Here is a 13,489-nt window from a genome sequence, read left to right on the forward strand (position 1 = left end):
GCTGTGGTTATTTCCAAATAAGGGGACTGCAGCTTTCTTTCACTTTCTATTTTATATCCTTTTCTGCTCTTTGAACTTCTTTATGCTAAGCACATACTATTTTTTGTATAATTTTTAAAAGCAATAAATAATTTTTTTAATCTATGTGATGTATTTGCATACTTTTACAAACAAGACAAATTAAAACAGAAACATGTTCAGAATGTAACCTGATAAATATTTAGTTCAGTCCTGAGCTTTTGATATTTAATACAATATAGATAAAGCAATGGTAAAAGAGAAAAAAAGATTTTAAGTTTATTTGATTTGCATGCTACAAAGAGTCAGCTAAACTTTGTTCATTTGGCTAGCGACAATATTCTTTTTGTACCTGTAACACTTAGATTCTGATATACAAAACGGTAATAACATATTGATAATTCAAACTTGAGGACTAAATATTTCATTCTTTTTACCCTGTGCAGAATAGATTCTACCTTTTTAAAATAGTATTTATAATATTAAAATTTATATTTGTCCATATGAGTTTGTGATCAAGTTATTAAAATGTCTTGTCACTGAAATCATTTGGGTTAGTAGAAATATGTCAGGATTGTTAAAAGCTGCCTATAAATACATAACACTATTGCTGATTTTTAAAGTGTGGAAAAAGGATTATATTAAAATTAGTTTGTCTCTCATGTTAGAAATGAGAAAATTTACAAGACAAAACCATAAGACCTTGATCACAACTGTTAACTACCAGCCTGAGACAGATTTTATTCTTTAATACTTGTCTGAAACCTTTTGTATTATAAAAAGTTAACAGCTAATCTGATGAAGATTTATAAAGCTGCAAATATTCCAATATAGCCTTTTCTCTGTCAAACATTTGAAATGGCCCAAACCAAACTATGTATTAAACAGAACATAAATGACCGTAAATAAATAAGTGAAGAAATAAAATCATATGGTACAACTACACGTAACTCTATAAAGATTTTCATGGTCAAACTAAGAAGCTGAAAACAGCTGACCTTCATTTAACTCTACATTAAATAAATTTTGAAACCTCTGTTTTTCACATTTGACCTTGTCAAGGACGAATGGCATTCCTTTTTAGTTTTCATTAGTCATCTAAAAGAATGAACTGGGTTGTCTTGAAGGACCCTACCCAATCAATTCATTAGACCAGTTTCTGTTCAAAGTATTGTCATGTCCAGTTATATCTTCAAAGAAATGTGTACATAAATGGAACACTTATGAAAAAATATGCTCATGGTCTTCATTAATCCAAGTTTAGACTCAGAAATCACTTAATTTGAATTTTGATTCTGATAAATTGAACTTTCCAAAGTATATATAATTACTTTCAAGAAAATAAAAATTCCTGCTAGTGAAGATTCTAGCTTAGGACAGAACTTTTTTCCTTTAAGGGGCCTATTCCTTTAAGATGATTTTTGTATTTCTAAAAAACCAAAATTGATGTAGTTTGCTACATAAAAAGGCTAACCAGAAATTGTTTCTTCCAGTAATAATGAGTAATAATACATGCTTTAAATTGCATTAAAATTATTTATTTTAAAAGCAAAGCTGGCTTAGCTACACTGAGGTTTTTGTTTCCTTTAAGAAGTGCCTGGGTTGGGTGAGCTAAAATTCTAAACTGGAGGACACTTCAGTCAGTTTTAATCTATATAACCTTGTTCATCTGGGATAGCATTGTTTTTTTTTTTAAACAAACCACTTAGCCTATGCTTCAAATTAGTAATCCCCTCCCCCGTCACACTCTTCCCTTTGCCTTCCAACTATTTAGATAAAATTTTAGATAAAATCCTGCAAAAATGAGATCTGCAAAGTAATTTCTAGCAAATATTAGAAATCTGTCTGGTGAGGTGTTTTCTTATTTTTGGCAACTTTGATTCAGCTGAGATCTATCCTCTTCTCTGTTCCTGGTGTCACCAAATGAGCGCTGATGCATTTCCCTACACATGGCCAGGCCGGCCTGTCCTTAGAACTGGGGCCGCAACATGCTTCTGCTCGGCACCATACTAGTTCCTGGGACAAGGAATGATCGGTGCAAAGTAGAAACTCACATTTGAACAACTACACATTCAGGTTGAGTTAGAAGAAGCAGCTGCTCATCTGACAATTTTAGTGCATTTTAAGGTTAACTTTTTCTCCTTCAATTTTCCCTACTTTCAACATAATAAATCAACAAGATCTTTAGTGTAGCCAGAAGTACCTCTCCTTTGCATTTTTGTATTCTTGCACTGTACTGTGTATCTTATGTTTCTGTTTTCTTTAGACAAATATAAAAGGACAAAAAGGAAATTGTTTTAAGGAAACAAAGTGTTTCGACATAGGTGACAGAAAAGCAGTGTTGCCACTGCAGTGCAGAGCCTGCAGGGCTCATCCAATGTGGCGGGAGCCCCCAGTCACCACAGCCCCACCAGCCCTGCCCACCCAGCCTTACCATCAGCAAGGAGAACATGGTCTGTCCCACGTTGAAGCCATGCCGCCAGTTGTGGTAGGTGATCCTGCGGTAGCCCTTGCTCAGTGAGTACATAAACCGCACCAGGGCCTGCAAACACATGCATGTCAGGGGCCCAGGGCCTCCCTCCTGAGGCCTGAGCTCCTTCAGCCCCACCAATGGATCAGAAGGTGGGAACTAGCAGTAGATGCAGTGATGCTGCAAAAGCACATTGCAAACTGCCAAATGCTGTGAAAACAGACACTGTTGTTATGAAACAAAGTAGAGGTGAGTCATTCCACTCATTCCATTGATTGGGCTTCATCAATGATTCCCAAATGGAGCCCCATAAAGTTAGTGTCTGGGAGAAGCTAACAGGTGATTTAATGGAGGACAATGAAAGGATTCTTTAATCCAGTGGTTCTCAAACTTGAGTGTACATCAGAACTACCCGAGGGCTTATTAAAACACAGCTTTTCTGATTCAGCTGTTCGTGTGTGTGTGTGTGTGTGTGTGTGTGTAAGACTGAGAGTGAGAGAGCGAGAGAGCAAGTGAGGCACCACGGGAGAGAATTTGCATTTCTGATAAATTCTTATATGATCCTGATGTGGTCTAGGGCAACACTTTGGGAACCACTGCTTTAATCCAACAAGCCTGGTAAACCCTGCACAACATATTGGACACCCCACCCCCAGCCAAGCCCCCATCTCCAAAATTCACAGCACACCTTTAGAAAGGAGTCCTGCAGACAAAGAACCCTGTTTAAATGGGTTTAGCTCACATTCCCCACCCTTCTTGGATGATGGGGCCCATTTTCCATCACATCTCTTCACACCCTTCAGAATTTAGTACCTCAGAATCTGCTATGGGAAACCAGAAGCCATCTGCTGTGGCTCCCAAATGCCAAGGTTCAGAGGAACTGTGTTTCTCTTTCCTAATAAGTGACTCATATGTGCAACATGACTAATGCTTTCAATCCTAAAAGCTGCGGGTAAACTCTTTTTAAGGTTGTTTACAGATTAAGCCAAAAAGAAGGAAAAGGGGCAACAAAGAGGTCTGTTTTGACCTCACCTCTTGCGGAATGTGAAATTTATCCACCACTTTCAGCTTGTAATACATCTGAATCCCACACTTCACCAGCTCCAGTTCTGTGAGGGGCAAGTCGCTGAAGTGGAATTTATTAATTTCATATTTCTCTTCATCCGGCAGCTCTGCTTGCTGAATAAAGAAAGAGTCAGCTGATTAGGGGATGGGAAGCCTTCCCAGGTCACTCCCCTGCTCGACCAGCCCTGCCTCATCCTGGTTCTGCTGGGAGCTCACAGCAGGGGGGAGGCCGACAGGCTTTGCAGAGGGTCCCGCACTTGGGCAGCACCCGGCGGTAGTTACATGTCAGTAACTGGCTCAGCTCACCAGGATCTCAGACAGCTCCTCTTCCTCACACTCCCACGGCTCCTTCCCATACACCTCTCTGGTTTTCTGACAGGACACAGAAGAGCAGAGAGAGAGAAAAAAATAGGTTACTGCATCTAAGGCCAAAATATATCTCCAGTTTTCCATTTTCAATTTTATCCTTCCTCCATGGTTCTTGCAATAGAACCGCTGACTCAAAGAGGTTCAACAGTCATTGACAAACACATTCAAAGTCATGGACTTTGGAGGCATGGACACCTGTATCCAAAGTTGAGCTCTGCCACTTAGTAGCAGTGTTATTTAACAACTCTGATCTTCAATTCCTCATCTGCAAAATGGGGTTAATGAAAGTACTTTAACTATTGGATTAAATTAGATTGTGCAATGTAGATTTTAATATACATATTACATATACATAGTGTGTGTGTATATATATATATAGCATATGTATATGTATGTGCTGGTTTGGATGTATTATATCCCCCAAAATGCCATATTCTTTGATGCAATCTTGTGGGAGCAGACGAATTAGTGTTGATTAGGTTGGAATCCTTTGAGTGCTTCCATGGAGATGTGACTCAATCAACTTTGACGAGACTTTTGATTGGATAATTTCCATGGAGGTGTTACCCCACCCATTCAGGGTGGGTCTTAATTAAGTCACTAGAGCCATATAAAAGAACTGACAAACAGAAGGGACTCAGTGCTGCAGCCAAGAGACACATTTTGAAGACAGCCAGTGAAAGCTGACATAGACATTTTGGAGAATGCCATTTTGAAATACAACCTGGCAACAAGCCAATGCTAGTCATGTGCCTTCTCAGCTAACAGAGATTTTCTGGATGCCATTGGCCATCCTCCAGTGAAGGCACCCTATTGTTGATGCCTTACCTTGAACACTTTATGGCCTTAAGACTGTAACTTTGTAAACAAATAAACTCCCTTTTTAAAAGCCAGTCTATTTCTGGTGGTTTGCAAAATGGCAGCATTAGCAAACTGGGACAATGTGTGTCTGTGTGTGTGTGTGTGTGTGTGTGTGTGTGTGTGTGTAAATAATGCACATAAACCACATAACAATCCCTAAAATAAAATTATGCTGTTGTTGATATTATTACTGAGTGGGCAATTACTGACTTGGCCATTGTCTTGGATCTTCCTTTCATTTGCTGTGTGATTTAAGGCAAGTTCTGTACCTCTCTGGGCCTATTTCCCCATGTGCCAAAGGAGGGCGGAACCTGGATCCAGTTACTTGTTTTTGACTTCTTGACTCAGAGCAAATCCATTACCTTTTCATTAGTTCACTGAAGCTGTGTCCTCAAGGAGTCCATACATTCATCTCTTGGCTGAAATTACATGCTGAGTCAAGCAAACCACAAGGCAATTCATCCAAATGGAACATTTTTTCCTCTGCATTGGCCAGTTTTTGGGTTTGAAACAATCATATTTGGTGTGATATCCTCCCAGCTTAAGAAATGGCCTCTGGAAACACTGGCCTGTGTTGTTTCATCTTGTAAGGCCTACAAGCCAAGGTCTTAGAAGCTCAGATGGGCATCATGCACAATGCTGCTTGGCCAGCTCAATTTATTTCTGGAATCGTGGTCTCTTTGAGATCCAAATGCCAGGAATGATGAATAGCTGATTCTCACATACCTTTGAAGGCATCTAGTCCTATTTCCTACCCCAGGTAGGACTCTCCTCTGTAGCATCCCTGATACATGATCACCCAGTCTCTGCTTGGATAACTCTCATGACAGAGTGCTCACCACCTCCTGAGGCAGCCCCTTTGTAAGACTGATGGAGAATTTGCTCATTATCCTGATAAAGGTGAAGTGAGACCTATTCATCAGATGGATGATTTGGGGACAAGTTACTTCCCCCTTCTGGGCCTCAATTTCTCAATCTCTATAATAGGCATAGAACTCCTTACTCTGCCCACCTAATGGGCTGTTGTAAGCATCAAACAAGATCATGAGTGTGACATTATCCTGTAAACTGAAAATGCTGGACCTATGCAAGGACTCCCACCAGCATCTAACTCCACCTGAGCTACTTCTTTGCTCACCAAACCCCACTGTGATCTGACTGGGTCTTTTAAGTGAGCTGATCTCACCATTGTCCCATTGGTTGCTGAGATGGAGCTTCCTCTCAGAGGAGAGACTGTGGTTGGATGACCCATTTCCAGCACCAAGTCAGCCCTGAGTGTAGTGAAAAACAGTTTCTAGAACTGTCAAGCAAGGTCTGACCCCAAGACTGAGGTGACCCTGCCAGGGACAGCTGTCCCCCAGGCCATGCAGAACAGCCATTATGTACCACTCTCTGGCATTCATCCATCCATCCATCCATCCATTCACTCAACTTTGATCAAGGGCCTGTAGTATCTCCATGCTAGGCAGGAGTGTTACAGTGGTAAACAGACCCCTCCCCAATCCCTACCCTCATGGAGCTTCAAGTCTCAGCCTTAGTCTGGCCACATTTCCAAGGCACATTCTCTACTCAAGTAGAAATAAGTAAAGAACATTACCCACCAGGATTTCCTGGATTTCTTCATTGTCACATTTCACATGATATTTTACCATGTCCTGGAAAATATCCTTCCTGTTTTCAAGCTTGTTCATTGATTCATAGGTGTCAGGATTTAGGACAGACCAGCCCAGAAATTGAGTCAAAGACTGAAAAGAAGGAAAGGACAAATCATAGACAAAAAAACAAGATTTGTAACTTAGGGGAAAATGCTTTAAGCCAAGCCTCAGTTTTCTCACCTATTATAAAATAGATTTGACACACCGTGTTCTGCCCACCTTGCAGAGTTGTGAGGCTAAGATGAAATAATGGATGTGAATGCACTTGAAAAACCACAAGGCGCTACCCACACATAAAGTGTCATTTTTATGAGAAACAACATCCTCATAAGGGAACATGGATTTCTCTGACATCATGTGGCAGTGCAAAAGTGCGCTTGAAGAAAGTGGCAGTTAAGGCTGATTCAAGATAGTGACAACAAGGGGATTCCCATCTCTCCATGTGATAGGGGAGCGACACACCAGGACCCCCCAGCACCCAGCTCAGGAAGGCCAGCTTGGCAGCAAGTTGACTCTGAATCAGAACAGCCAGAGACCACCTAGCAAACCATACCTCCATGAGGGTCTCATCCATTTCATCAAAGGGTTTGCCATCTTTACGATTGTAAAATGTGGCCACCCCAACGATTTCTTCCTTCTTGTTCACAATCGGCATAGAAAGGACATTTTTAATCATCCATCCAGACTCATCCAGAGGCTCTTTCTATAAAAGAAGAGCCAGATTAGATTTCCCCAGGTACCAAGCTGCAGAGGCAGCTGTGATAGGTTTCACACTACGTTGTGACCCTGGCGGAGACCTGTTTGGCTGGGGTGGGAGGCAGTGAGAGCACAGAGCTTATTGGGTTTTGTGTGGTTTTAGTACCTTGAGCAGATAGGCCCTGTGATGGGAGTTCTGTAAGTCAGAGAGCCATACTGTTTTTGTCCATAAGATGCCGGAGCCCGTATGTGTCAGGCTGTGTGCTATGTGCTGGGGATATAATGATGAGCAAAAACAGCCTGGGAAGACAGTATTTGCTTTTCAGATATAGGAGCTAACTGCAGGGGACTGGCTTAACCAGGCAATGTTGGTGATTTTTGTAATTTTGAATTAATCTTCCCCTTTTGCCTTTTGGCCTTTGGCCTATCATTTTATCTCCTTAGGCCTCAATTTTCTCATCTATAGATGGGGACAGTAATAAGATTATGTGGTTCACATAACAAATGAGAGAATAGAGCAAAAGCTCAGGGTCAATTTAATGCCTTTGGTGAGTCATTTCCCATCTGCCTGAAACTCCCTTTCTCCATTTATAAAATGGTGATAACCGGACTAGATAATTTTCTGGGCCCTTTTTCTACTGAGTCATCAAACATTTATCAAACATCTATAATACACAAGGAGCTGACCTAGAAGCTAGAGAAACCAAGGCAAATGTAGCACAGATCTTCTCCTCAGGTTGCTCATAATCTGGCAGAGAAACAAGCAATAATACTGCTATGTGGGAAGTTCCGTAAAAGAGTTTTCTTTATGGCACCGTGGGAGCCAGAGGAAAGAAGGCAGTCTAAGAAGGCTTCCTGGAAGAAGTGAGTCTTTCAGTTCAAAAGTTCCAAAATTCTTAAGTGGGTGAGATTATACTTGCTATGATTTAAATAATACTGGCAAGTGGGATGGTTCTCACTCAGCACCTGGAATCTCTAAAGTGATGAAGAATAAAGCCCAAAGAACATGGGGCTGTTAGTCAGGGAGCTTGAGTTCAAGGCCTTTCCTTTCCCCCAGTTCTCTAACTAACCTTTGGGGAAATCCCTTCCCTCTGGAGGCCAAGATAAGGAGACAGATTTTATCAAAAGTTAAATGGAAACCATCAAAGATTTTTAAACAAGGAAGTTATTGCTTTATTTAAGCTTTTTTTTTTTTTTTTAAAGTCACTTAGGCTACTTTGTGAAGTATGAGCTAGAGTGGACAAAAAGAATCTAAACACAAGATCAAATTTGATTTATTAATGTGGTTAATAAATAATAAACTGGATGACTTGTATAAGGACCAGGTTCTGTTTTGGTAATGATCAGGTCAGCAAAATCCAGCAACCCTTTGGGCTTGTCAAAATTACAACACAAGAATACAACTACAATGTTGGAAGTATATTCTTTTTAGGCTCTTTCATAATGTTCTTCAGAGAGCTTTCCAAAGAGTAATTTTTATTTCCTTCTTAATTATTTCCTGTTTTTATTACACCTACCATACCAAACTCAACAAACATTGAGCTGAAGACGTCAAAAAGGAGAACAGCCATTCTTGACCAAAGGAAACCAACATTTTACTGAAAGGAATTAGTCTAAACATAGCTATGGATAATAAAAGATGAAGTAAGAGAAATATAGTAAGAGAGAAAAGCTCCTTGGCCTCTATCTTTCTAGAATCTTCTGCCACTCTCCCTCTCAGTCTCTCACTCCGATTCTTGGTCCACTTTCGTTCCCTCCAACAAGCCATCTCTTTCCTGCAGTCTTCTCCTCTCTTTTTACTGATCAAGCATAATTTCCTCAGGAATGTTTTTCCTTGATTTCTCCCAGATTAAGTCAGGCACCCTGAGATCCTCTGCCCTATCCCCCTGTCCTTTTCCCAACCAGCACTGCACGTGCCTCTCTCCTCGTAAGATCACAGCCCCATGGAGACACACCATGCCTGTCTGGTCGACCATTGTAGCCTCATGATCTAGCATAGTGCCTGGAAGCCCTCCATAAATAGTTGTAAAAAAAGAAAAAAGAAAAAAAAAAAACCCAAATCAAAAAGAATACCAATTGTATTCCACGAAAATCCCAAGGAGAAATCATATTTGGCCATGCAGGGGAGTCAGAAAACAACTTCATGGAAATGGTAGCATTTGAGGTTGTCATTAAAGGGCAGAGGGGATTTGGGCAGAAGATGATGGGGGAGGAGAGAACAGTATAGGCGAAGGCTGAGGCCAGAAAGCAAACGGTGCAGAATATTAATACTGAACCAAACATTGAAATTACTGAAGTAACTCCCTTCCCACTTTGGTTAGCACATGAACTTTTTCCACTTATGTTTTCACTTGGTTAAAACTACTTCCCAATAGAGTAGGCAGATTCTAATGTGTTCTAATGCTCTTCTGGGGGGCAAAAATCATGTGACTGAGAGAAATAAATGCCTTACCTGGAATTCAAAAAAATCCTCTGCAGGCGCATTCATGATATTGCAAATCTGAAAGGTGTAAAGAAGAATAATGGAGCTGTGATTGGACCTGATAGACTACCCAATGAAGCAAAGAATAATATTTTCAGAAGTGTAATGTCCTTGCCCAAGGCATTCGCATTCTTTTCATCAGATAGTCATTCTAGAGATGATTTTGAATTATTAACTAAGGCTACTAGACAGTAAAACCACCTTATAAACATTACTTCTTACCATTTGAGTCACTCCTGAGTCATTTTCAAGCTTTGAAAAAGTTAAGGCTACAATTTATTATTATTAACAGCTAAATAGTGTCCCATTTTGTTGTTCTCCTTTTGTTGAGTATTTGGTTGTGGCCAAATTTTTTTATTAACATAAATAATGCTACTCTAAACATTTTTGAGTCAATTATGCTTGGGTTTTGTTTTGATTGTTTTGTTAAGAAGGGTTTTATTTCCTTGAGGCATAAATCCCAAAATGGGATAAGAAATGAAAGGTGTTATAGCTCTGGTTATATATTGCTAAATTCCTCTCCAGAAAACTTTATCAGTTGGCCCTACCATGCAAGAGACCAAACAACTCTTATCTGATCTCTCTACAGCCTTGAAAATGGGGACACTGTGTACAGTTGTGTAGTGTGTGTACTGCACAAAGGCATCTGGCTGAGGGGGTGCCGGGAGCTGAAATCCAGCCTGTGCTCTGTTTGTGGATCTGTGCCCTGGTCCTACTCTATTTGTCCCTCAAGAAGCGGTGCCTTTTTCTAGTTTTCACAAAGGCACTGTGTGGGCTCACAGTGCCTCTCCCTCTCAAAATAGAACCTGAGTGTCCTGTAGTTTTAGAGGTCGAGCTGTCCTTCCTCCTGTTTGAGGACTGCCTACCTACTGCACCACCCCTCTGGCCTCTCCTAGGACCAACTCCATCAGTAGCCATCACTCTCTTCTGACCTCTGAGCTCTCCTCAGACCTCTCTGAGCGCTTTTTCCCTCAGCCCATAAGTATGCTTGAGTCTCTCCCATCCTTAAAAATGCTTTGGTTTCTTCCTTGACTTTGCCACCAAATCTGTTCTCAGCAGGATCACCAATGACCGCCTGTGCTGGTTTGTACATATTATATCCCCAAGAAAAAGCCATGTTCTTTGACGCAATCTTGTGAGGGCAGATTAATCTTTTTGATTAGGGTGTGACCTCTTGATTGGATGTTTCCATGGAGATGTGTCCTGCCAAACTGTGGGTAATACCTTTGATTAGATTATTTCTATGGAGGTGTGGCCCCGCCCATTCAGCATGGGCCTTGATTTAATTAATGAAGTACTTTAAAAAGAGCCACACAGGCCCAGATGCTTGCTGCAACTTAAAGAGACACTATAAAGATGGCTGTTGAAAGCTGACGCTGACATTTTGGAGAACACCATTTTGAAACACAACCTGGGAGCAAGCAGACACCAATCACGCGCCTTCCCAGCTAACAGGTTTTCTGGATGCCAATGGTCTTTCTCCAGTGAAGGTACCCGATTGTCGATGCCTTACCTTGGACACTTCATGGCCTTAAGACTGTAACTTTGTAACCAAATAAATCCCCTTTATAAAAGCCAATCCATTTCTGTTGTTTTGCAAAACAGCAGTATTAGCAAACCGGAACACCCCCTAACTGCCAAACCCAATGGGGGTGGGGGTTTTTCAGTTCTTATCTCACAGGATCCATGGCTTCATTTGACCTTCTCTCAACTTTCTCCTTCCTTGGTTTCCATGACTCTGGATCTCCAGACACTTACGAACTCTCCTTTGGTTTCTCTTTTACACACTTCTTATTCTCCACCCCATCTTTAAATGCTGGCATCCTCCAATTTTCTGCCTTGGGTCCATGGCTCCTCTCACTCTCCCTGGGTGACTTTATCATGGTTTCAAACACCATCTTGATCTGGTATCTTCCAATTCTCCATCTCCATCTCACTCTATTCCTACAGCTTCAGACTGATCTCTTCTTCTAACCTGCAAGATATTTGCTCCTGAAAAATGTCTCAACCTCACCTTGACTAAAACTGACCTTATCATCTTATATCCAAACATGTTGGCAGCACCATCCCTCCAGTCTAGAAGCCTGAAATTAGCTTTGGCTCTTCTCTCTCTCTCATTCTATGCTTACAATCAATCACCAAGCCCTGTTAGTTTTACCCTCTCAATATTTCTTAAATCTGACCCCTGATCTTCCTCTCTACATCAGTATCTGTGGGAGTCTGGCTTGTCTGGCCAGTGCCTGGCTTGCCATAAGGACTCAGTGGCAGGCAGCAATAATGGTGGTGCTATTTTTTACTGCCCCTGGCTTCCTTGAGACTCCCAGCATCTCTTGATTGTAACAATGCACTGGTCTCTCACTAGTGTTCTGCCTCCAGTCTTACCCCTTCAGATTCATTTCCCATGGAACTGCCAGAGTTATCCCTCTAAAATGAAAATCTGACTATGCCAATCTCCTGCTTAAAAACCCATCACTTGTAGATTAAAGTCCCCACCGCTTGATCTGGCATCCATGGTCTACTGTGATCTGGCCTCTCTCTACCCCTCAAGCCTCATCTCTTGCCACCTTCCTGCCTCAAATCTAATACTCCAGCAGCACTGAACCACTCACACCATGTGCTTCAAACCTCCATGTCTTGCCCATGTGATTCCCTCTACTTGGAATCCCTTTCCTGCCCCCACCTGCCTAAGAACTATTTATTTAAAACTTCACCTCAGGTCCCCCAGGGTGGAGGAGTGGGCAGAAGGGAGGGAAAGAGAAAGTGGGGAGGGCAGGAGAGAAAGCACTGGTTCTGGACACCCTTTCACTGCCTTCTGAACTGCCTCCTTTTCTGGAGGGTCTAAAGCCTTCCCCAACTCCTTTGGTTTTCCACCTTCCTTTGAGCCACTTTTAGGGTCCAGATCTGTAAGAGGACCAGCCCTTCCCCCCACACACCAGATAGGTGTCCATGACCACCTGGAGGCTGGCAGTCAATGTCCATTCAGCCCACACCCCTTAAGCCCCAGGTCTTTGCCAGGCATCGGGTTAGGGATGACAATGCAAGAGTAAGTGAAAACAGAATGTCCCCAGCACCGGGGTCTAGCAGGAGAGCTGGGTGTTCATCAGATAATCCCATAAAGACCCCATGTAATCACAAACACAAACCTCTGTAGGAAAGGAATTCGGGGATGGGAGAAGATAAAATCCTTTGCCTATACTGAGGACTAGAGCAGCATGCATCAGAATCACTTGCAGGGCTTAAAAAAAAACAAACAAACATTCACCTCAGGCTCTAGCCAGCCTTTTCTGATTCTCCCAGGCTGGTTTAAATGCCCCCTTCTCTGTATTCCCAGAATATACCACGTACATGTCTATCATGGTCTTATCACATTATAGTAAAAGTATCTATTAAAAAGGACATCTCCTCAATTGATTATGAGCTTCTTAAGAGCAGGAACTTCTCTCTGGGATGGGATGTAGTCACTCCATCCTTGTCCCTGAGAGGATGGGACATGGTGGGAGATGAAGCATTTGGGCTTTGCTTTGTATGGTATGGCTGGAAGTACAGCGGAATGGGAGACTGGGAGCAGCAATTAAGTCTCTGGTATGAGAGATTGAGACTTAGTCTCTGACAGACTAGCCAGTCATGACTTTGTCCCTAGCATACATGCATAAGTATCTCTAGTTTTAGTGAGACTAGGTACCTTTCCACCTAAGGGTTAATTTTCTCTGTATTTCATATTTCCTCAATTGACAATTATCTGTTCATCTACTTGGACCAAATGTCAAATGAATTCTAGGCCTAAGCTTGAGACATGAATGAACCAGGATTTTGGAGAACCACACTTCTCATCAGTTTTTCGACTCTTATCTGAAATTCTTCACTCCTCTACCT

At 41.7% G+C, this 13,489-nt stretch overlaps 1 protein-coding gene across 4 annotated transcripts in view; it reads right to left on the reverse strand.

Annotated features, from left to right (window-relative positions):
• The window catches only part of PDE6A (phosphodiesterase 6A), a 96,340-nt gene that overhangs the window by 33,776 nt on the left and 49,075 nt on the right, over positions 1-13,489 (reverse strand). For all 4 annotated transcript variants that reach the window (XM_037801835.1, XM_037801837.1, XM_037801836.1 and 1 more), the window contains 6 exons: positions 9,587-9,634; positions 6,992-7,141; positions 6,385-6,528; positions 3,860-3,925; positions 3,521-3,667; positions 2,453-2,560 (listed from right to left, as the gene is read on the reverse strand). In XM_037801835.1, the coding sequence (XP_037657763.1) occupies positions 2,453-2,560; positions 3,521-3,667; positions 3,860-3,925; positions 6,385-6,528; positions 6,992-7,141; positions 9,587-9,634 (663 nt within the window). The remainder of the gene's footprint in view (positions 1-2,452; positions 2,561-3,520; positions 3,668-3,859; positions 3,926-6,384; positions 6,529-6,991; positions 7,142-9,586; positions 9,635-13,489) is intronic.

Source organism: Choloepus didactylus, chromosome 13, assembly GCF_015220235.1.
Source record: "Choloepus didactylus isolate mChoDid1 chromosome 13, mChoDid1.pri, whole genome shotgun sequence".
NCBI lineage: Eukaryota > Metazoa > Chordata > Mammalia > Pilosa > Megalonychidae > Choloepus > Choloepus didactylus.